General features: G+C 27.6%; 1 protein-coding gene across 1 annotated transcript; it reads left to right on the forward strand.

Annotated features, from left to right (window-relative positions):
• Positions 1-5,773: 5,773 nt before the first annotated feature.
• LOC107421984 (probable receptor-like protein kinase At1g33260) lies at positions 5,774-8,171 on the forward strand. Its single transcript, XM_016031357.4, has 2 exons — positions 5,774-6,600; positions 7,165-8,171. Exons 1-2 carry the CDS (start codon positions 6,231-6,233, stop codon positions 7,881-7,883), a joined length of 1,089 nt encoding a protein of 362 aa, XP_015886843.3. The 5' UTR covers positions 5,774-6,230; the 3' UTR covers positions 7,884-8,171.
• Positions 8,172-25,929: the final 17,758 nt, after the last annotated feature.

Below are 25,929 nucleotides of genomic sequence, written 5' to 3' on the forward strand. Positions count from 1 at the left end.
GGAAACCCACTTGTAAAATCTAGAAAATGGACTTAGAAATCAAACACAAAGGTTAGCTACTAGCAAATGGTAATAAAAAAACTATTAGAATTTTTGATCTCGGAAAAAAAAAAGTTTGCAGTTATAAATAGAGAAGGGAAGTACCTAATTGCCCACATTCTTGTCTCTTGTTAAGCAATATACGGAAGACACGCAGTATAAATATTAGTTAGGGAAGTGCTTTAAAACAGAGTTATATATGCAGGTCATTATCGGACCACGATTGCAAAAAAAATAAAAATAAAATAAAATAAAGTAGAAAAACAAGGTCTAACAAACTGAATGGGAAATGTATGTATTATGTAATTGAATTAAGAGATTCATGACAAAGATATCGTGCTTGCAATTTCATTTACCAAATCAATCCTAAACAAAAAGTCAGATGTCTTTTTCTAATTATTAATTAATTTAAATGTGGAGTTGGTGGATGCACAATTATGCAAATAGTAGTATATAGCAGCTGCTTGCACTACAAATTAACATTAGATAGATACCCTTTTCATTTTTCTACATAATATTATTTTACATATTAATTATGATGTGGGATATAACATAACTAAAAAGGACTTTTATTTTTACACATAAAACTACATTAACACGCCATGTGTTTTGGGCTTTTTTAAACTCTACTTTTTATATTTAATGGAAATTGCATTTATATCTCATTAGATTATTTCCTTTGAATCTTCATCAACCTAATAGTTAGTCTACAGTTTACACATTTTGTAAATGCAAAATTATCCATGTATATGTAACAAATGTAACATTGGATAATCTATATATTTACATTAAGAAAAACAACATATCCATGAAATTTAAATTTGTCTACCTCTTTTTAACGTATTTAAATATACAATTTTGGTATGGTGCATATCAAATATTAGACAACATATTGTCTGACAAAAATTTCAAATAATATATTGCTTGATTTTAAATGCATAAATTATGATGTATACCTAATATGCACCATAGAAAAAGATTTAAATACAATACAATTTTAGTTGGCTATATATACTGAAAGTGTGATATATTTATTTTACTTTTTTTGTAGAATTGTTATATTGCAAGGTTGATTGCATTTTTCATACCATTTTGTTAAATAGTTTTGCATTTTTGGCAAATAATTTTAAAACTCATTATTTTGATGTTTAATTTTTTAATTTGATGCAATTTGGTCTGATTTGACTTTTGGCTTAAAGGAGTTTTGATAGCTGTGTCTTATGTGACTCTTATGTGACTTATGATGTGAGAATGAAAATCCAATTCTCTTTAAAATAGAAAATGTTAAAATGCAAAATTTAAAACCTAAAAGTGCTATACAGTTACTAGATGTGTGTATATATATTTTCTAGTTTATTCAATATTTGGTACTTTAGTACTTTCTAATTTGAGATATATGCATTTTAATACCGATAATATGATCGGCCTTTAGTCTTCCTCTAAATCAAAATGGTCAAAATTGCAGCAAGCAAAAAAATTATGGTTCAAAATGGAGTTTTGAAACTGAGTCCAAAAGTGGAAATTTAAAAATTAGAGGATATCAAACTAGACATGTAACTGCAATTATGTAAAGCAATAACAACATAGGTGTTATTACACATTTTTTTTTTTTTTTGTTTATATACTCTACAAATAGAAATTAGACTTTTTATTATTATTTTTATGAATGATTAATCATTTTCTCACCTAGCTATCTCAAATCCATAACCTCTCAATCATAGATGGAAGTGGAACATTTTTATCATCTCAGTCATAGGTGTGGGTGGAACCTTTTTATTATTATTTTTTAATAATGCTAAAGATATTAAACAATCTACCAATATATTTATAAAGTTACATATAATCTTTAAAGGTTTTCTTATCCATATTATTTAAATTATATTAATTTTTAATCAATAATGTCATATTAATACATGTAAATATTTTGATAGACTTTTTGGTATCCATAGTATTGTTTTTATTTTATTATTATTATTATTATTATTTTTTGTGTCTTTTAAAGAATATAATTCTCATTTTAAAACTGAACTATGGAAACCATTTAATAGCCATCTCTGCTTTCCACACCAAACTCTTCTTTCAGGATAAAGAGTGCTTAACAATTTTTAAAGCGAGCTACCTTATTATAATGACATGAAATTATATTTCGCTTAATTATGGCTCTTGCTGTTAAAAAAACAAAAAAAAAAAAAAAATTATGGTGCTTGCCATTTCACCACTAATTCCCCCTTATGAGCGGGACATTCATCTCTTTCTTTCTTTTTTCTTTTTTCTTTTTTTTTTCCCCATATTTTTTCTATTATAAATGGATCACTAATAAAGGTACGTATATTTGGTTTATTCCAAAAATAAAATTAAAGTAATATTTGGTAGTTGGAAGAGAATGGGAATGGAACCAATGTTAGAATGGAAATAGTTAAAGAATGAAATGAACAAATTAAATAATTCAAATATGTTTGATTCTATATATCGGAATCAATACTTGAATAATAATAATAATAAAAAAATATTTATCATAAATTTGATTATTATTCTTATTTTTAAAATACCAATATTTTAATGGAATCATTACCAAGATATATATCTTGGTGGCGCTTATACAAAACCAAATTTGCCATCCCCACTGCATTTTTATATGTAATTACCTAAACTCCTTTTGACCTTTTTTATTTTTTTATTTTTTATATGATTGGTTGCCTAGTTTTCTTTAGGGGTTAGGCTTCTTCTTCATAGCCCATCGCAGTAAAACAACAACAATTAGGTATAACGCTGATGGCTTGCAGCGAAGGACTAGTAGTTAACCTCTCCAATAGATATAATTACGGCTTTTCTCCACCAATGACTATTGAGTTTTTATTTTTAACTAGCGTTTGTGGTAGAGGAATTTTGTGCCTATCTATCTTATCGCATGGCGATTATATTATTGTCAATGGTGGCCACGAGGAGGAGTTGTTATATGGAGGAGATTGTATTCCAATGGAAAAGTTAAGAAAAATTGTAAGTACGATTGAAATAAAATTTGTTTCAATCACGGGTTAAAAACTAATGTCGAAGAAAATGTATGTAGATGAAGATAAGAGCTTAATTTAAAAATCCCAAAAAAAGGAAAAGAAAACTTGGTCAAAATTTTCGAAAAGAAAAAAGAAATATAACAAAAAAAGGTTTTTAAGTAATTTTACGTTCCTATGCAATGCGGGTAATAATTCTTGTCCAAAAGCACTCTATTATATGTCAATAATTTATTAGATAATATATTAATATAATTTAGTTATGAATTTTATATTAATATAATTTAGTTATGAATTTTTTAAAAAATAAATGTTATTAAATATAAACCAATTAAATATTGTATCATATCTTTTAAGAAATAATGCTAGGGTATCAAGAAATTTAACATCTTTATCATGATGATATGTTTTTATTTTATTGGTTAAAAAATTAATACAACTTTAATATGAATAAATGAATCTTTAAAATGATTAATTAATTAAATATAAATCAATAAAATAATAACATCTCCTTACTTAGTAAACATATTTTTAGTACCTATAGCATTTAGAAAGATTTTAAATTACAACAATGTTACGAATAATATTAGAGACACCATCTATTTTATCAACATATTTATTAAAAATACACGTTCAAGAATATTTGTCATTATTTTGATTGGTTAACATATTAATATAACTTAAAACTAGATAAATAACTTTTGAAAAATAAGTGTTACTAAATTTAAACTAATTAAATAACGACACATATTTCATTAGTAGATATTTTGGTAAATTAGATGGTGCTTATAACATATTTATACTACTATAGGACCAAAATATATATCAAATAAAATGTCTTAATATATTATTTGTTAGTACTGTCGTATAACTTAAATATAGGTAACTGAACTCTTAAATGGCTAAATGAAAAAAATAAGATAATTAAATATTATGGCATCTTTCAGCACATGATTTAATAAATAAATTGGCCATTCTAATATTATTGTTAACATTAATAATATGATGACACAATAAGCAAAGAAAAAAAAAAAAACCAATAGTGCTATAAACACAAAATTATTTATTAAAACTTGTTATCAGATGATGAGATATAATATAATATGTTAATATATTATTAGTTGATATATTCAAATGAACAATACTAAAAGTGTAAAATAATTTATCAAAATTTTACTAAAATGTTTACAAAATATATTATCATTATTTGATTGATAAATATTTAATTATATTTATCTTTTAATTATTCATTTATTTATATTTATATTATTTTAATAGTCCAACCAATAAAATAGTAATTCATATACACTTATGAAAAGGACTTGGTAAATTTTTTGACACTTCTAATATTACTCTATTCGAATAATATGGATATGTGAACCAAACAACAAACCAAACAACAAACCAATTAAATATTAGTAAACAATTTCTTCATACTCTAGTATTATTGTTTAAAAAAAATTAGGAATTTATATCTTGAAGAGTTATTTTTTTAAATTTTTATATAATTTTAAATACGGTCTAAATTTACTTCTTTTTTTTTTTAATAAATCAGAAATACAAAACAGTAACCTTTTGAACTTAAACCAAAGATAATTGTGAAATTTTATTTATTAATTTTAAATGTGGGGGAGAAAGTAGTGGTTTTGAAGTCATATTCAGAGAGCAGGAACAATAAAGTTTGTGGGGAGTGGGTCGTAGGAACTATTCCTCGTGTTAAACACTTGAAAAGGAGAGTGAGGAGAGCAATCTTAAGATTTGACTTAGAAATATTTTGTTAATTATTAATTTGGGATATGCATATGCGGTCTGTATTAAATATTAAATTATATAAATAAAAAAATAAAAAGAGCGAAATATTGATGATATGAATAAAAGAATCATTACTCATTATTACATTGCTATTAAATAATTTTATATATTAGCTTGCTGTTGGTGTATTGATGGCTCTTGCCCACCTTTCTCCACATCAAATCACAAGTGGACACGTAAAGAAGCTGACACAGGCTTCGGCATAGCATATGGTGTCCCTTCCCACGAAAGGCACGCAGGATCTCAATAAAATTGCCATTACTACCATAACTTAAAATCAAAGGACCCATCTTTGAGCCACAAAAAAAAAAAAAAAAAAAAATCAGAGGACCCATCTCCACCTCCATATGAAAATGAATTCAATATAAAAGTATGTTTGGCATTGGCAAATAAAAGGGCTTTTTTACCTTATTTGTTTATTTTTAGGTTTATTTTTTTGGACATATGTTGAAATGGGAGAGCATAATTCTTTACCTCCACTTGATCAGTCCAGAATTTAAAGTTAATGGTAAGAGTATTATTGCTATATATTATCATTTATAATCATTATTAATGAAATTTATATTTTAAGTAAGTAATTAAGTATATTAAAATCTATTTGATATTTTAAAACCAGTAACGTTAACCTTTAATACAATTTAATTATTGGTAAATTATTATTAATTTCATTAATAATTGTAACGGATAATGATAATTTTTTTTTTCTTTCTAAAATTAATTTTCATATGCACATTGTATCCAAAGGCGCCAAAAATATATATATATATATATATATATAAATAAATAAAATAAAGAATTCGATAGGGTCAAAATCTGGTAGAATTGAATACTTGCACAATTAGATCATCTCACGGTGAGAAAAGCAACCGGCTTTGAAAGGAATAAATTAATCAAATCCGGCCTCCAATAATAAAATATATATACATATATAGGGAGCAGTAGTCAAAACACTGTTAAGGAAAAAATAGAACATGTTTACAAAATAATGAGAAAGGTGGAGAAGCTAATGCTTGGAAACTTCATATCAGATTTAGAATCTTGGGGGGTGTCAGATTTTGCCTCCAACCTCCGCTCACAAATCTAAAGCTCCACACGGGTGCCATTAATCTGTCTGCTGTGTTCTTTGTCTATATGCCATTAATCTGTCTGCTGTGTTCTCTGTCTTTATTCTCTCTGCCTTCTTTGTCTTCCTCTTTCCTATTCTTCTGCGTCTCTTCCCCACTCCTACCTAACACGTCTTTACTTATATATCCATTAAAAGACGCCAAGGACTTCTTCATTTGACTTTGGCTTGTTGGCTACCATCTCTTAATTTCCTGTTGGCTATATACATTCATTTCCCATCAGTACTAGTTAAATTAATTACCATATATGATGAAGAACTTGTTCATGTGCCTCCGATTCACAAGTAAGAAACCCAAGCAAAATATTCTTAGTGATGATTATGATGATGATGAGAATTCCAAGAAAGATATGGATATGGATGTTGTAAGGAAATTCAGTTGGAAGGAGATAGAGAGCTCCACTTCCAACTTCTCTAAAGATAAGGTGATCGGATCCGGTGGCTTCAGCACCGTCTTCTTAGCGGCCGCCGACTCCGATATTAATATTTCTCAATCTAATTTGGCTGTTAAGATCCAGAGTGGCACTCGAGTTTTCAAGCAGGAATTGGACATCCTTCTTCACCTTCATCATCACAATATCGTCAAGCTTGTCGGCTACTCCGATGATATTGATCGAGGTACGTAATTATTTACTGTCACATTGATATATTCTTTCATCCATATTGTTTTATCATCTAACAGTACCATAATTATTTTTTCGAACATTTACAATATTTTTTTTAATTCGATATCCTAAATCTAATGATTTTCTATATATAAATTTGAATGGTTTATCAATTAAATTAATTTCAATTAATATTTTTAATGTCAAAATAATATTATCAATAATAAACTAATAAATCACAATAAAATATAACATAAACTATTTAATGATGTACAACATATAACTTATATATTAAGGAAATTCTTTACAAAAATTATCAAAAATTTATTTTATTATCAATAATTGGTCAATTTTCAGGGACCAAAGGATTTATTTTATTATCAGTAAGAGGTCACTTTTTAGGGACCAAATTACCATGGACATAGCAATATAATGCCACTTTTGCATTCTATAAATGGTAATAGGACGCTCACATCTACTGTAGTTTGGACATCAATATTGATCATAGAAAACTTATATTACATATATATATTTGAAATTGAAGATTAATTTTCTTTTTTGAATTGGGTGGTGACAGAAGAAGGAGCCTTGGTATTTGAGTACGTATCGAACGGGAACTTGCAAGAGAAGCTCCATGGTGATGATGATGATTATGTCCTTCCTTGGAAAAACCGAATGGCGATAGCCTTCCAGGTAGCCGAAGCAATCGAATATCTTCACGAGAAATGCGCTCTGCAAATCGTTCACGGAGATATAAAAGCTTCAAACATCCTACTGGACGAAAATCTCAACTGCAAGCTCTGCGATTTCGGGTTTGCGAAGATGGGGTTTTCATCAATGGTTACTACTGGGAACAACAACATCAACAACAACAACAACAACAGAAGGAGGGTGATGATGATGGGATCTCCGGGTTACACAGACCCACACTATATAAGAACTGGTATAGCTTCCAAGAAGAATGACGTGTACAGCTATGGAGTGCTGCTGCTTGAGCTTGTTACAGGCAAAGAGGCATTCTGCTCAACCAGCGGTCAGATGTTGGTGTCGGTTGTGGGGCCCACGTTGATTGATGTCCGCGATTTTGAACATCGGAAGGTGGCCGAAATGGTGGACCCACGCTTGGCTGGAGACTTTGACGTGGAAGAAGCGAAAACCATGCTTTCAATCTCGGCCATGTGCCTTAATGAGACGGCTGCTCTTAGACCTGGTGCTAATCAGATCTTGAATACCATCAACTCCAAAATCTCTTCCATCTCATTCCTTTTCTCATCACTACCCCACCATAAATGCTAAGCTTCACATAAATTGATGATTGTAATTTGTAAATCCCTCTATTTCATTTTTCTTATTTTTTTTTTTTACTGAATTGTTTTTTAATATGTATTATTTAGGTTCGGTTGGAGGAGAGAGTGGTAATTTGCCACTCCGCCTGTCTGTCTGTCACTTGCCGACACATTTTTTGTTTTTTTGTTTTTTTGAGTTTCATCTTATTTGTGGAAAACAATGGGGTAATATACATGTCAATTAAAAAAAAAAAAAAAAAGTTTAAACAGCTAGATGAGCAGAGACGCCCATTTTGTTGTCTTGTCTTTTGTGGGCTTTTCAGCTATAACTATTTGTATTATTTTATTTTTAATATATTTGTTTTAATATAACCACGTGGAGGATGCCAATCTAATTGTATTATGCCAATATAATTTTCTAAACCCAAGACCGATTTATGTAATTCTAGTAGCATTATCAAAAAATATATATACAATTCCATTATTTTGAAATATCAAAAATATCTAAATCATTAGAAACATTATTTTATCGTTGTTTCCATAATTCACTATTTTATTCTGTAAAATCATCAATGTCCATTGAGCTAGAAGAAAAAGTCTTGGTATTGCTGAGTTAGTTTTGATAAATTATAGTTGTTAATCTACTTGCATATAATATTGACCCTCAAACTTTAAAAGAAAAGAAAAATAAAGAATTTGACCCATACAAAAACAAGAATTCTTCATTATTAGGCTTTGAAGACGGTGGACTACCAAATCCTTCTTTAACCCAAGTTTGCATATTAATTATTAAGATCAACACGGTAGAGTATGGAAATGAGAAGGAGAATGGATTTGGTAGAGAGCAACACGGTGGCGAGGGTTTTTTTCGTTGGGGAAGGTAAAGGTGTTTGGTGATGATTACGCTGAATTTCAATTGAAAATTACTCTACCATTGTCTCTATTGGTTTTGGTGTCTTCAAACTTCTTCAAACTCGTGGTGTGGCCAGTTGAAATGGAGAAGCGACGACATTACAAGAACTGATAGGGTTTGAAAAAAATAAAATAAAATAAGGGTATTTTTGATATTTCGTTTTGAATGAGATTGTGTAGAGATAAAATAGAAATGTAAAAACAAATACCCTGGCTAATATATTGAGCTAAATTTAAAATACTCCAATTTTATTGGTTTGAATTTAAAATAGTTCAATATAATCCAGTTTAGTCCTATAATATTGTCTTTATTATCTTAATTAGGTCACATTTTCTTTAACATTTTAGAAAATGCCTTATTTTAATGAGCATATATTAAATTAGATAATAAAAGCATTTATTTATTTATTATTATTATTATTATTGTTATTTTGTATTCTTCATATTTATCAGTGATGTTCTTTCTTTTGGAAGAAGAATCACTTTTTAAGTGGTGGGATCATATTCATAAGTGGATTCCCGACTTAATGTTTCATTCGTAAAAGTCATTTGATGTTTAATGCATTATTTACATTTTAAATTATTTGTTTTTCATAAATTTAATACAATATTTATATTTATTTTATTTATTTTGCACGGTTTTAATTATTTTCTTCATGCGGTTTTAGTTTTAAACTCATATGCCCTTGCAATAGGAGATGCAAATAATTGGCAAAATAACGCAAAGATATCTTTTAACAATATGTTATGAATGAGAGGAAATTCAATTAACAATGATTCAGATGGAAAAGAGAAGGAAAAAGCAAACAAAGGATAAGGATGCTGAAGTCCATTGATGATTCAAATATTACATTTCAAGACAATCAGGACTATAGCTAGTGACTTGACTAGATTCTAGTCCAACAAATGTTAGGAGTACTTCAACTATAATAATTCATCTTGCCTCTTTTTTATTTTTATTTTTATTTAACTTTCAATGGCAAAGGTGGATTTTTTTTTTTTTTTTTTGGTTGTTGTTAGACCATGGATTGTTCATCCAATAGATAATGTGAAACCATTTTGTCAATAAAAAATTTACAAAGACAAAAAAATCTTTTTTATATACTTTTTTTTTTTATGTTGTTGTCAAGAGAAAAATTAATTAAAATTATTTATTTTTCAAAAATATGCATTTTTTCATTTCTATAATACAACAATATGTTTAATACATGTTTTAAACTTTTCCCTTTCAATATATACATATATATTACTTTCAAAGTGTATGTGAGAGATCAAATTACACAATCAATAAGTCTACACTAGTTAGAAATTGGAAATAAAATATGAATGATGCTTAACATGATTAATTATTTTTCACTCGTGCATTATCTTAAATCAATTAGATTTGATAAAACTTGTACGTAAAGGCCAAAGCGTATTGACTAAAATGAAGAAAAAGAATTATTTTCCAATAATGCATCATCTTAAATGAATTGGATAAAACTTGTACGTAAAAGCCAAAGAGTATTGATTGAATTTGAAATGAAGAAAAAGGATAAGATATGAACAAAGCTCAATTTCACATCAAGATATCAGGACGGAGCTAGGATTTTGTAGCGGTGAGGGCAAATTAATTAACAAAAAATACTGGAATTTTATTATATTATCATTATTCATTTTTGATCATGAATGATAATTAGATGATAATCTTTTTTTTTCCCGATAATTTTTTTTTATAATAGTACACAGTAGAGTATATTTAAGTATACATAATAAATTATATATGTATGTATATGTGTGTATATATATATATATAATAATGATCTAATTGGCTGCCAGTTCAACTTACAATGCATGATATTAATATAGTATAATAATAAAGAGTGGTTCTTTTTACAATTCTAAAATAATTTTTTACAGTTCCATTCTTTATACATTACCACATAAATATACAAAAAATATAAAATTACTTAATACAATATTATTTATTCCTAAAATATTCTTAATTCATTCCATTCTAAAATTACATATCTCTTATAAATAAAATTTTTTAATATAATTTTTAAAATAACTATAGACAATCTCTCACTAAAATACTCTTCTTTTCTTTTTTCTCGTTATGAATTAGGCTTGATTTCTTTTTCTCACTTTTTTGATGATAGAAAAGGTTATTTATCTGAAAACAAAAAACCAGCGAACAATGAAGGGTAATGTTGATTGGGTGCTTGGTAGTATATTTCTGAACAACTTTGGAAATGTTCAGTTTTATACGACTGAACGTTTTAAAGTAGTTTAATTCTGTACTATTTTCTGAACTTTTTTTTTTCTCATACAATATTTGGTTGTAAACTTTTAAACGTCTTTAAAATTCTCAGTCTTGTACTTTTGAACTTCTTTAAAATTGTTGAGTTATATTTTTGAACATCTTGAAAGTTGTAATTTATTATTTTGCAATGTTTGGTCCTAAATTTCTATACATATTCAAGATGTTCGATTATGAACTTATGAACGTATTTGAAATATTTGAATTTGTTTAACCCATCAATTTTGTAATTTTTTTGTAAGGTATATCTTTAGATGGTTTGACTATAAACTTTTGTTAAACTTTGATATTGTTCAGTTGTAAACTTTTGTACAACTGAAAATGTTCGGTTGTAAGTTTCTGAACACATTAAATATCTGTATATAATGTATGATATTTAATATCTATGTATACATACAATGCTCGATATATAAAAGCTAAACATATTAATAATATTTGGATAGACGCTTCTGAACAATTAAAAAATGTTCAGTTTTAAACTTTCAAATAAAAGATGAATTTTAATATACCAAATCAAATATAAGAGTGTTGTTCTAACCTAATCGTTGGTAGCGATAGAAAAAAAAAATCCAAACTAAAGTAATCATCATAAAATTAAAAAAATAAAGAAAAAACTAAATACATTTTAATGTTTCATATTTTTGAGCTTCCATAATTTGTGAATAAGTGTTGTATCTGCAATTTTAATTTTTAATGGAGTATAAGTTAGATGGATATATGTAATGTATTATTTAAGGATAAGAATGAGACTGTAAAAAGAAATTATTTAAATAGGTTTAGTTAACAAATGTCCTTAATAGTAATTTTAAATGAGGATAAAATTGTAAATCAATAATAGAACTGTATAGAGTTAAATGGTATTGCAATTAGAAAGTTCAATGTTATTTACATACTACAAGACAGTTTAATAAATTGTCATTAAAAGTTCACTTTTCCTTATAAGTTTTAGTATTAAAATATAAAAATAAAAATAAAAACTGTAAATTAATATTGCCATATATTATATGCTGGTATTATTTTTAGACAAGGTTCAAAATTTCGATATCGGTAGAAATATTGAAGGTTCAAAATATAAAAATTTCTATGAAAATATTGATAAAAACTCATAAAAATGATAAAAATTGATTGAAATTTATTCAAAAAAAAGGAAATTTTTGTTGAAATTTTATGATTAGCTTATTTAATCAATCAATTATTAAATTTATTAAAAAAATTGCAAAAATATTAAATAAATATTATATTTCTCTTAATTAATTTAATTTATAGTAAGTTGTAATAATTATAAATAAACTATTATTAAAAAATATGCAAAAAATGTATATATTTGATAAAAATTTTTATTAATTAAGATTAAACAATTATTAAAATTACATTATATTTAATAAATATTATTTCAATACTCATAGAACTTTTAACTGGTTAAAAATTATTGATTTTTTTTTTCATTTTCATTTTAAGATATGAAATGTAAAAAGTAATTATTAAAAAATGTATCTTCTTGATAATTTTCATATAATTATTAATATGTCAACCATAAAAATCTTATATTAAATGTGGTTGTGTCTGATATTTAATATAATATATTCTATCAATACCAATTCTATGCAATATTGTACTTTCATATTATTATTTTATGTTGTTACTTTCTATTTTTATATACTCAATTATTAATTTGCAATCATGGGATTTTAATTAATCCATCTTATATAAAATATATGGCAAGTACATATATACTTTATTAATGAATAGAATTTATTAAGGTTATTCAATTCAATTACTCATTTTATTTGAATCATCAAATATTTAAAAGAAAATAAAAAAATAAAAAAATATCATTAAAGTTAATTTAGTAAAAAAATTTACTAAACACTAATAATATTTATGAATTTTTTTGAATTTTTTTAAAAAATAATTTTTTTAAAAAATATTTCATAGATATTTCTAAAATTTCTATAGAAATTTCAAAAATTTACAATGAAATTTCTGAAATTTCAATAGATATTCTGAATATTTTAACCAAATTATTAAATATTTGATGTGAATATTTTGACTGAAACTTTCATGTAAATTTTGGTAAATTAAAAAATTTCGATAGATATTATAGAAATTATATCCGTTTTCATTTGGGACCTAAATTTTTTTTTTTTTAAAATAAAAATTTCAGTAAAAATTTTGATATTTAAAACCTTACTTTTAGATAGTCAATAATAAAGTAAGCTATGTAGTTCATTAGATTATTATTGTATATCTACATATTTGTATATACAATTTTTTGTACGTAGAGTCGATTGAATAGTAAGCCCACTGAAACTACAACAAAATTAGTAAAGTTTTCATAAGCTTGGTTTAATGGTAAACCACTGAAATGACACCAAAATTAGTAATACAAGTAACAAAATTGAAGAAGACAGACATACAGAAAAAAACAAGAATAGATGAAAAATGCAAAATAACTTGTAAAGCAAGTAAATAAAGAATTGACTTGAAATCAATGGTTTATATGTAGTCTTCCATATTGCAATGTCTTAAAAGACATAATTTCTTCCCTTTGTGCTCGAAGTTCGATGAGAGTCTGCCTTCCAAGATTAAACTATTTGTTGAAATCCAAATTCTACATGATAGTAACAAAGAAAACAAGTAGTTCAAATCAAAATCAAATTATTTGTTTAAGGAAAATGAAACATCTTTTCATGGAGTTATAACTCTCCATGAATTTTTCAAGAAAACGCATCTTTTTCAGGAAAATATATCTTTTTTGAAGGACACTGTAAAGTAACAGTATGCATTTTTCAAAATTTTTAAATAAATATTTAAATATTTATTTATTTAATAAAAGTGAATATTTATTTATCTAAAATAAAATACATAAAATATTATATAAAATTAAATTAAAATAATATTATTTGTTCTTAACTAGCCCAAATAAATCTTTAACAATCTTATTAATATATTAAAGTAGGATAGTTTAATAAAGTATTTTGCTAAGCACAAATCAGTGGTGAACTGTTTTCTGTCCAAAATTTACACTAATATATATATATATATATATTGGAAAAAAAAAAGAAAATTAAAAGAAAAATAGACCAAATAATGAAAGAGATTTATGTGAACACAATTATACCTTTTAAATCAAATTGATTTATAGGAAAACAATTATCCCATTTAAAACAAATTCTTTATCTAATCAAATTAAACATTTTATATGGAGAGATAAGATATATTTGAAATTTATATTTCAAAATAAAAATTTCCAGAATTAAAATTTAAAAAATCAAAAATTGAATTTAAAAAAATAAAATTGAAACTCAAAAATCATGTTTTATTTGGAGTCTCCACCTCTATAAATAAAAGGAGAAGCCAAAGAGAAAAAGATGTTGGAAAAATAGTGGAAAGAGGCTAAAACATACAAATAAGAGAAAAAGCCAAAAAAAATAATAAAAAGAAAAAAAAAAGTGTAGAGAAAAAAAAATTGTTATCATAGGTACCGTTGACGTTCTTTTCCATAAAAAATAGTCATATTCTTGCTTTAAAGAATACTATGGTATTTTCCATAAGCAATATGGATATTATTTAAACATAATGTGCTTTGGTGTACATATATTTAGCATTTGTGTTTTGTGCTTTTTTGTTTAATAAAACCATTTCAGATTTTTTATTATTATTTCTACTATTATTGTTTTGATCTTATATGTATAATTTTTTTCTTAGCCTAGGTTGGTAGTTGTTTAGTTCTTGCTACTATTATTGCACTTGTGGTTGATCAAAATAAGTGGTACTTATCCTGTAAAAGATGGTTCAAAGAAAGTCTTGTTGACAAAAAAAAAAAAATAAAAAAATTAGTGGAATGTTGTTTACATGATATTTTCGTATTTGATTTAATTATAATTAATTAACTTTTATAAATAATTATCAAAATCATCTATTACGGTTACACTTTTAAAACATCTTATGGATTTAATATTAGTTATATATATATATATATAGTTTTAGACTCCCAAGGGAGCCTATGGTGTTAAGCTCATCAATTTGAATTTCGAAGGCCTTTCATTATATACCACTTATGAAATAGCCTTTTAAGCAATGTGAGATTTGCTTCAAAACTCCCAACAACACCTCCAAGTCTTGCCTTCAACCAGATGTGGGTGAAATTCCACTCCCCTTTTGTTTAATAGATCTAAATTGCAAAATAAATTAAAAATAGATCTAAATTGACTCAATTAATTTTGTACAGACACATGAAGATGTCTAGCATCATTACAAAAATTTTGGAGTCAACTAAAATTTTTAAATATTTAAAATAAATCCGAACAATCACATTATATATATTCTCATAAAAATTTTAGTCTAGTATTCCATAATCTAAACATTAATCTAACTCTAAGACACTCATTCCATAACCCAAATTAATCTTATAAAACATCAAATAAACTGATAAATATAAAAATAAAAAGCTTGCCAATCCTTCAAAACTTCTAGATGTTCTTCTCTATGCTCCAAAACACCTAAAAATCGACGAGAACCTCCAATAACAAGGGAAAAACTTAATTAATCTAAACTATTAAAGAGAGGTCTCAAAAATAAAACCCTAATAAATCCTTGAGGGCTGCTAGGAGGAGAAGAGAAAACTTACATAACTTATATCTTAAGGATAAAAATTCAATTCCTACTCTAGACATACATATAAATAGACCAGGGTATTCTAACCGATGTCCAACTCTACGAATAAAACAATATGATAATTATTATTAACTTAAAATAGTAAAACGAAAATAAATGGGTAATACATAATTATTTAAAGCATATAATCTATAGATAAAACACACTATTAATATATATATATATATATATATTTTACAAAAAATCGAATGGCACAGATATCAAAAGTTCACTAAATAGTTTATTAAATAATGTGGCAAATATCACATATTATTATCTTATTGTTGACAAATATATAAAATCTAAATATGGATGAGTGAAGTTTTTAAAAGATAAGTGCACTAACTATCCAATCCAATAAGATAACATAATATTTGATGAATTATTTGCCATGTGATTTGGTAGTGCGATATCATTTACCACATCACTTGATAAATTATTTGATAAACTTTTTGATGTCTATAGCATTATTAAATATGCTAATTTTTTACTATTACCATGCTATATTTGGGAAACATAGGATTTAGCTTGTGAAGAGTTTCTAACTGGTGTTATGAAATATAAGTTTATATACAAAGAGATATATATAGTGGAACGTTGAAGTGCTTTAGGATATTATAAAAACAATTTTCCATGGTTAGACATCTTTTGGGCTAGCGTTCGTTTGGTAGAACTGTTTTGAATCAAGCTTTTGAAGTGGAGCTTTTGTCAGTAAAATTTTTTCAAAAGAGCTTTTTTGAAGAAGATGTTGATTGTTTGATTGTCAATTAAAAAGGTGTTGCAAATGTTAAGTGTTTCGTAAAACTTAAAAGTGCTTTTGATTTAAAAGTTTACAACATTATTTTTTATTATAATAATCTCATAATTTTTTTTTTTTTGTAAACAACATACATTAGAAAATCCATAAAAATTAATAGTAATAAAATTAATTTGGTAAAAAAATTTGTTTATGATTTGTATTATTTTAAATTTATTGATTAGATTTTATTTTATATGGTTTTGAAAAATATATTTTAACTCGTCATCATATAACATATTTTAACACTTTCATATATAAAGAGTGCAGTAACAAAAACAAAATCAATGCATAACATATTAGTCTTTCATAGATTCTTTTAAGTTATACAAACTAATATATATATATATATATATATTATATTTATCGAAACATAAAAAAATTTGTTATATGATCAGGTTCATCATTTATCTCATGTTCATATAGAATATCATATTTATTTGCTTCAACAACTTCTTCATCTCCATTCATTTCTTCTCCTATAGACAGTTGTTCCTCGTCATTATCATAAAGGCTAAGTTTTTGATTTTTGTTAGCATGAATCCTTATGAAGTTATGTCCAACTATTGAAGCAATCACAATTTTTACTTGCTTTTCAAAAGGAAAACTTAGCATTTGACGTAATATTCTCCATCTATTTTTCCAAACAACAAAATTTCTTTTAATTGTGCATCTTAACGATGAATGTGCATGATTGAATACTTCTTTCTTTCCCCTTGGAAGACTAGCATGTCTACAATCAGAAAGATGATATTGCTTACCTTTATATGGTTCTAAATAACCTTTCATATGAGGATTTCCTGTATCTACTATATGACATTTATCTACATCAAAGAAAAATAGTCAAATTAAATAATTTTTTCAAAACATAAAAATAAGTAAATAAATTAAATATGAAAACATAAATCATATTATAAATAACAATTTTTTAATTCACAGACCTCTTGATGGATGAGGAAAATGTAACATTTCTTTGACTAGAGCCTCCAAGAATATACGTATATTACGAGCAGTGCCCTTCCATTCAGCCCATGCAAATGTAAAGCACATGCTAAAATCACACACGACCATCAAATTTTGAGTAAGGGTGTCTTTTCTTTCAACATATGGTATTTGCTTTGCTTTAGAAACCACAACTGGTATATAGGTCCCATTAATTGCTTCAATATAATCTTTAAAATATGGTCAGTATTTTTTATGATCCTTAATTTTTTTGGAATTGTTCTAAATTTAGATCACTAGGTCTTATGAATCAACTACCATACGTGAAACAACATCTAGCACAACTTCAAACCAGTTAGATATAGTTTCACCTGAATGTGAAAATCTCTCCTAAACCATTTTATTACCAAGTCCATGGTCTAAAATTATTAAAAAGATAACTACTATTTCTATTGAATTATATATTTTTTCCATTGTTTAATCCATAAGATCGATTAAACAATTTATAGAACTTCATAAATATATGTTTTTCTATTCTATATGGATAAGTTAAAAACAAAATCACTCTTCCAAATTATTCACTTCATAGTGTATGCTCATACTATAAAAAAGTGATAAACTAGTGTCAAATCAATCTAATAATTCAATATTTGGTGGGATGTGATAAGCTGTAGTATTACCCAAAATATATATATATATATATATGATAAGCCACAGTACAACTTATTATTTCTATGGCTTCAAACCCAATAAATTGAGAAATTATGATGTATATATTTAAGCGAATAACAATTCTATAAAACAAATTTTTTAGAGAAATCTATTTCAAAAATAGAGAAGAATGTATCTGTTTAAAAAAAAAAAGTGATTTTTCTTTTTGAGGCTGATTAACGCAATGGAAGAAGGGGAAAAAAAGTTAACACAAAGCAAAATCAATTAATAGACAGCAACCCAAAAAAAAAAAAAAAAAAAAAAAGGGGGAAAAAAAGTACCTTTATACTCTGATTATTCTTTGGCTCTTCTTTAGAAGTGGTTATGCAAGAAATTTTTGTGGAAGAAAACGAAAAATGATCTGAGACGGAGGACCTAAATTGTTTTTGAAATAGGGTTTAATTCGGATAAGATTTGGTATTTTAAAAAATAGAAAGAATATAATTGTTAATTAAATAATATTATTAAATGATCCATTGAACTTATGGTAGAAGTTTAAAATAGAGCTTTTTTAGATGAATTTAAAATTTAAACATTTCTAAGCTTAAAAATGTTTATTTTTTGATAATCAAGAACTTATTAATTCTTGTCAAACATTTTTATTTTTTGATAAAAAAACTTTTATCCTTCAAATAGAATTTTTGGATAGAAGAAAAAAGAAAAAAAAAAAAAAAAGCTCTGCCAATAATGTGGTTGATTGTCTTCTCCCTTTTACCTGCGCAAACTAACTAATAATAAATTTTCTAGCAAGGTTTTTTGAGTATCATGCACATACATGTCATTGGGTTGGGATATGAGTAAACGGACCAAGAATCCTAATGCAGGATATGGATTTTTTACGTTATTTGGTTTAGATATTTATCATCTTTGCACTTTTCACATCCTTGGAGACAAAGTATCTCTACTTGAAGCAAGCAATGCGGACATGCCACGAACATCCAGTCACTTGCAAGCATTTAACAAAACTTACAGCTGTGGCATCAGCAGTCACTGGTGATTCCGCGAAAGACAAGATGGTCCAGCCGGGAAGAGGAAAGATCAACGACTATCGATTCCTAATGAACCCACAGGATTCTTTTACCGTTCGACCAGATATTCCGGATTAATATGTGTTCGAATTATCAAAAGCAATGTCTCTAATCCTAACAGAAATGAAAAAAAAAATCACTAATTTAAATTTGCTTTGAAACTACACATTGACTAAAAGTGAAAAGGCTAAAGGTTTTAATCATGGATATTAACAGTTATCACTGTGAAAAGCTTTAGTCACGACTAAAATATTGTTCGAGACCAGTTATACTTTTGGTCAGGAACGAACTCTCTGACTAAAAGTTAAAATCAAAATAAAATAACCCATTAAAATATCTTACGATTACAGCTTACTTCATGATAAAAAATATGTGTCACAACTTGCTTCATTGTTAGTAGGGCATCTCCAATTATTATTTCTATTAAAGTTTATATGATATTAATTTTGAAAAATATTTATATTTATATGATATTTTTTTTATTTAATAAATAATATTTTAAATAATTTTTTTTAATGGATTCTGTTTAAAATAATATGTAATTTTTTATTTTAAAATTATATTTAATTAAAAAAATCAAAAACTCATGTAGGAATTTTTTTTTTAATAAAAATAAATAAAATGCTGACTTAATATGTCTAACAGAACTTCCAGAAATAGGCAGTGTCATTCACAGTTTTTATTTTATTTTTTTGCTACATCAGTTTGACAGAATTAATGCACAGAATCATTGGAGAAATTTTTTTTAAAATCTTATTATTTTATTTGATGTGACAAATAATTTTTAAATAAATAGAAAACCATTAGAGATGCTCTTAGTCAAAAGCCGTCCTCATGACTCTAGATATATTAGTGTAGCTAAATGTGTAACTGAATATGATTTATCATTATCTAGTGTCAAAAGTTTATTATACTTTAAAATTTATTTAGCTCAATTGTTTTTTTTTTATTATATATTGCATTTTAAATTTAAATCATAAATAAATTATATAACCGTATGAACAAAATCCTCAGTCAATCAAACATAAGTTTCTTAATATATGAATGAAATTGACAGTCTAAGTATATAAGAAATAAATTTGTACAACTTAAAAAGAAAAAAAAAAAAATTACAATTCTTCATGGTCCAATAAACTGAACTAATTATGTAAAGAAAATTTCTAATTGTAATACCAAAACAATTTTATACAGTTTCATATTCATTGAATGTACTAAAATACCTTTTAATTCTTTTAAAATCTTAATTATTAAATTTTCTTTTCTATTTTTCTTTTTTATATTGTATTTTTCGCATTTATGCATCTTACGTCACAAATAGTCACCGCCTACAACTCCCCTCGCACAAAAGATAAATAAATAAATCTTGTTTTTTTTCTTTTTTTCTCTTAATTGATTTATATATTAGTTTGTACTTCAAAAACCACCCACTGCCTGAAGAGTTGAAGAGGGCTACTGATAGCACCGAAAAACTGGACGCCGATTGAAAAACCTTTGCCGGTGGCTTTTTATTTTTTATTTTTTTTCCTAGTTTTATAAAAGAAAATAAAAGAACACATTAGGATTTTAAAAAAAAAAAAAAAAAAAAGCACAAAGGGATGGTGGTCGAAAATGTGCGATACCCATTGAGTGATGCCATAAGCGGTGCTAACAGTCTCTTTGCTTTAATGGCGGAAAGTTTAAAAAAAAAAAAATTATTTGGTTTTTGTTTTGAACTATAAAGAATATTTCCCTTTGGTTACAGTATCAACAAACACCAGATCAAACCATCCACAGGGCAACACCGAAAGCGCAGTTAACAAAAAAAAAAAAAAAAAAAAGAAAAAAAGAAAAAAGAAGAAGATATTTTTGGTAATTAAAATTTATGTGAGTGTATAGAGTGTAAATGCAATTGTGAAAAGAATCTCCTTTAGTTAAAACTTCATGACCTTGATATGAATTAATACATTTTTCAAGAAATGATAAATTCTCCATGTCCAATGATAACGTCTATCTTCACAATCTACAAAACAAGCATGAAAATAATTAAAAAGTATGTAAATATTCAATTATCTTGAGTGTGCCATAATATGAAAATAATTAACTCTCTAATATATACATATATAGAAATATATAATATATTTACACACTTACACAAACATTCACATAGATATTGCAAGCATAAATTAAAAAGAAAGAAACAAGCATTTCAGCTCTCTGCCTCCATTAGAGCCTCTTTGATAACGGCAGCCGTTTTTTTACTGTATTGTTGATCTACTATCTATGAGGACAAGCAAGCAATACAAGAAAGTGAAAAACTAAACACTCAATACTTACAGATTATCCAAAAAACCAATCCGAGAGAGCTTAATTGGTATTGGGCCACGAAGACTGTTGGAGGAAAGATTCCTGAACCAAAAATATGTGAGGTTATGCACAACTGTTACCAAATTTAATAATCAAGAATAAACTCATTTTCTTCCTCTCCAATAAGTTTTAGTATAATGACAAAACATTAATCAATTCATTCGAAGGTAATCATATACATGACAATCAGATGTAAACAAAAGAACTGGAAGATAATCATTTCAACTAATAACCTCTGTAATTGGAGCATCCATATTTCCCCAAAGGTCCCTTAAATATCTATACTCAATGGAGGATAAAAGCAAACTCTCAGACAAATGTATATGTGCCTTTGAAGGAGGTGGAAAATTACAAGTCAATTAGTCTAAACCTGTATGCACCCTGATTACAATTTCAACCTGCATTGACAAAAAACAAAGCATAAAAGAAAGCAAGAGCAAAGGTCTAGATTAGAAAATAAAATCTATAATATCTTCCAATCTCTACACCCAAAAAAATACTAAAGGATCAGCAGACATTTCCTCATCAAGTGCGTAGGTCAGAGCCTCTCTCACAGTCACCTGTGCATAATTATGTTAAGTTACTTCTTTTCTAGCTAGAGAAATCATTATTATGCCCCAGATAAAATGCTTCTTTGCCAGCAAGCATGTCGGGCAAAGGAAAATTGCAGCAAAACTAAGATGGAGAAGGCACAATCCGGCTTATCCTCCAATATTAAATCTCTGAAATAATAAAGGCCACAAGCAGAACTATGCAATATGTCTTCTTTTAAGCATCTAAATTCCCACACAATCAATAAAAAAACTACAATAAGCTACGAACAAACACTAATATTATTTGAAAATTTAAAAGTAATACACACATATATATATATATATATATATATATGGCAGTGAGCAACTATGATCTTATTCCTAAGAGAGGGATGACTAATTTGGAATGTGTCTGCTCTGTTCTATGATAAAACCTGCTGGTTTCTAAAAGAGGTAGATGATCATTGTGATGCTATTCTATACGTCCTTCACCTGCAAATTTTCCAGAAGATAATAAAAAATTGTAACAAATAAGGCCTTTTGGGTTGCCAATTAAGGAACCATCACATGAAGGGAGACAAGTATATATATATATATATATATATGAAAAAGAAACTTTCCAGCAACCACAACACTAAACAAAAAAGAACCACAAGGGAAACAGCAATATGCCTAAAGAGACGAAAAGGGAAATAAAGAACAAAAGATTAGTCTACAACTCAGATGAACTAAAATTCCCAAAGCATGAGATCAAGGCACTAAGTAATTAATAACCAAGTGTGTAATGGCAAAGATCATAGATTTATTTAAAAAGAAGGCACTTTTTAGCAAAAAATTCTTACTTTTGACAATAACTCCTGACCCTTAGGAGGTTGGTTTTTCAAGCACTGTGGCAAGGTTACTGTAAAAATCTCTGGTTTTTCTGCTCTTAGAGCACCCTGATAACAGCTGCATTAGTGCCAGATGTCCAGACACGTATATGTGATTTTTCTGCAATCGATGATCATTCAATTACATATAAGGAACATGAAAATTAAAGGCAACTAAGCAATTCACCTTCAACATGAATAAGAAACATTACAATGCCAAATTACATACAGTTTATTCATATATATTCACAGTTTCACATCACACAAAATAAGTTCAATTTCTTACAGTTATAACCATTTCATAGCAAGGAATCTCAATACGTTCGTGATCCATGCATAAATCCCATATTCTATCTCCAAAAAAAGCCAATAGCTCTAGGTCCTTGCTGCTGAATGGCTAATAATTCCTATCAAAAGATAAGATGGTGCCTTATGAATTCTACAAAGCAGCTTCATATGCGATGGTCCGTATAAAGCTATGGCTGCTCAGACAAACCTACAGCTATTCCACAGGCAGGTCTAAACTCACTAAGACAACAAGATTAGTGCAAATTTCAAACAGCCAAGAAAGAGGGAAAGAAAAGAAGATAAGTAACTCTCATAAAAATTATATATGCATCCACATCTTCGATAATGCTAACTGTTGCAAACATAATATGTGAATATATGTAAATATATGTGGACAATTTAATACAAAATAAATAAAATTAAATACAAAATAATTAAAACATTATAGAACCTGTAGGTCCTTGAAATTGATCTGCTTTCTAGAAAGGTTAACCGAGGCCTGTGTGATACCACAGTGTCCTTAAGACATTTTACGCTCACCGGTGCAGGAGTTTTGTAGCGAACGTCTCCCAGGATACAACAGCTGCAAAAGCTTTCAGATTCAGCACCTCTGAAGCTTTTCTCTTCAAACTATCTCAGTACCTTTCCTTTACCATTGTTTTTTGTTCTCTCTCGTTCAACTCCAAAAAAAAACCCTTTTTTTTTTCTTTTTCTTTTTCTCATTTTTTGTAAAAAAACTGTAGAAACGTTATCAAAGAGCGTGTAAGTAACCAACTCTAAACAACAAAGAGTTGTAAAGCCTTCAAACTCTCAACTTTCTACGTTCAAAAATCTTTTTATTTTATTCAAAAATAATGTTTTTCCAAAACAGAAACAAATAAAAGCCCAAAACCTTTTGAGGCCCAAATCATTCACATATACATGGGCCCAAACTCTAACAATCCCCCACATGAATGATTTGACTTCTAAAACAACCATGACTCTGGTGGTAAAGCTCTACAGTCGGAACCTGCATAGGATAGGTAGATGTTACTCTTTGAACCTTCCCTTGTGAGACTACATTTTCTTTACTGACTTATGGTAGAAGCGATATCTTTGAACCATTTCATCTTTGTGTAAATGACAACATAGCCCACACATGATTCCTTCCTGGTACACTTCAGTTCTCACTGTTGCGTTCATTTTGGCCCTGAACACCTCCCTGGTTCTGCGAGAGTTTCTAAAGAATTGTGCCCTAAACAATTCTCCTTTGAAGTGGCCACTCTTCTTTCTCACATAGGTGATTTCTATTTCTTATGTAATCAGCATACCTATGCATATATTACTAAACACACACTTATAGGAATCATTAAAAGCATACTTTTATGCTTAACCTTTTTCTATCACTGTTTAATCATAGGAATTGGCAGAGGATTAACCCCCTATAGTGATCCATACTAGTCTTTACAATTGAGTTGTCCCATTGAACCTAGATCTTGAGATCTACAGTCAACTAGGTTGGGTTTCCATCGTATTGACTTTATTCACGGGCTTCAATCCCATTCCCTTTGATGACTTCTCAACTAGTTCTTTATTTAACCCTTTGGTAGCGGATCCGCAATGTTATCTTTTGACTTCACATAGTCTATTGAGATAACTCCAGTTGAGATTAATTGTCTAATGAAATTGTGTCTACGACGAATGTGTCTAGACTTTCCATCATACATAATATTCTGTGCCCTGCCAATGGCAGATTGACTATCACAATGTAAACTTATTGCTGACACAGGTTTAGGCCACCTCGGAATGTCCTCTAAAAATTGGCGTAGCCATTCTGCCTCTTCACCACATTTATCCAAAGCAATAAACTCGGATTCCATAGTGGATCAAGCTATCACAGTTTGTTTTGAGGACTTCCATGTCACAGCTGCACTTGCTAATGTGAACACATAGCCACTAGTGGATTTTGAATCCTTTATATCTGATATCCAATTTGCATCACTGTATCCTTCTAATATAGCAGGATATCTTGTATAATGCGTTCCGTATTCACGAGTGTATCGTAGATATCTTAGTACTCTAACGATCCCTTTCCAATGATCTTCATTTGGATTACTCATGTATCTACTTAGTCTATTTATTGCGTAGGCTAAGTCTGGTCTGGTACAACTCATCAAGTACATCAGACTTCCAATCACCCTAGCATATTCCACTTGAGATACACCTTCTCCTTTATTTTTGGATAAGTGTACACTCATATCTATGGGTATTCTGGCTATACTAGTATCATCATTACTAAACTTAGCTAGTATTTTATCTACATAATGAGTTTGACTAAGAATGATTCCATTCGAAGTTCTCGTGATTTTCATACCTAAAATCACATCTGCAAGTCCCATATCTTTCATGTCAAATTTAGAATTTAATATGGCTTTTATAGTTCGGACCATATTTTCGTCACTATCTACTATGAGTATGTCATCTACATACAAACATAGAATGACATATCCATTCTCTGTATCTTTTACATAGATACACTTGTCACATTAATTTATTTTGAACCCATCTTTTAGCATGGCATTATCAAATTTTTGATGCCATTGCTTTGGAACTTGTTTAAGTCTATATAAGGACTTTACCAATTTACAGACTTTCTTTTCTTGTCCTGGAGCACTGAAACCCTCAGGTTGCTCCATG

The sequence above is a fragment of the Ziziphus jujuba genome, chromosome 3, assembly GCF_031755915.1.
Source record: "Ziziphus jujuba cultivar Dongzao chromosome 3, ASM3175591v1".
NCBI classification, from domain to species: Eukaryota; Viridiplantae; Streptophyta; class Magnoliopsida; order Rosales; family Rhamnaceae; genus Ziziphus; species Ziziphus jujuba.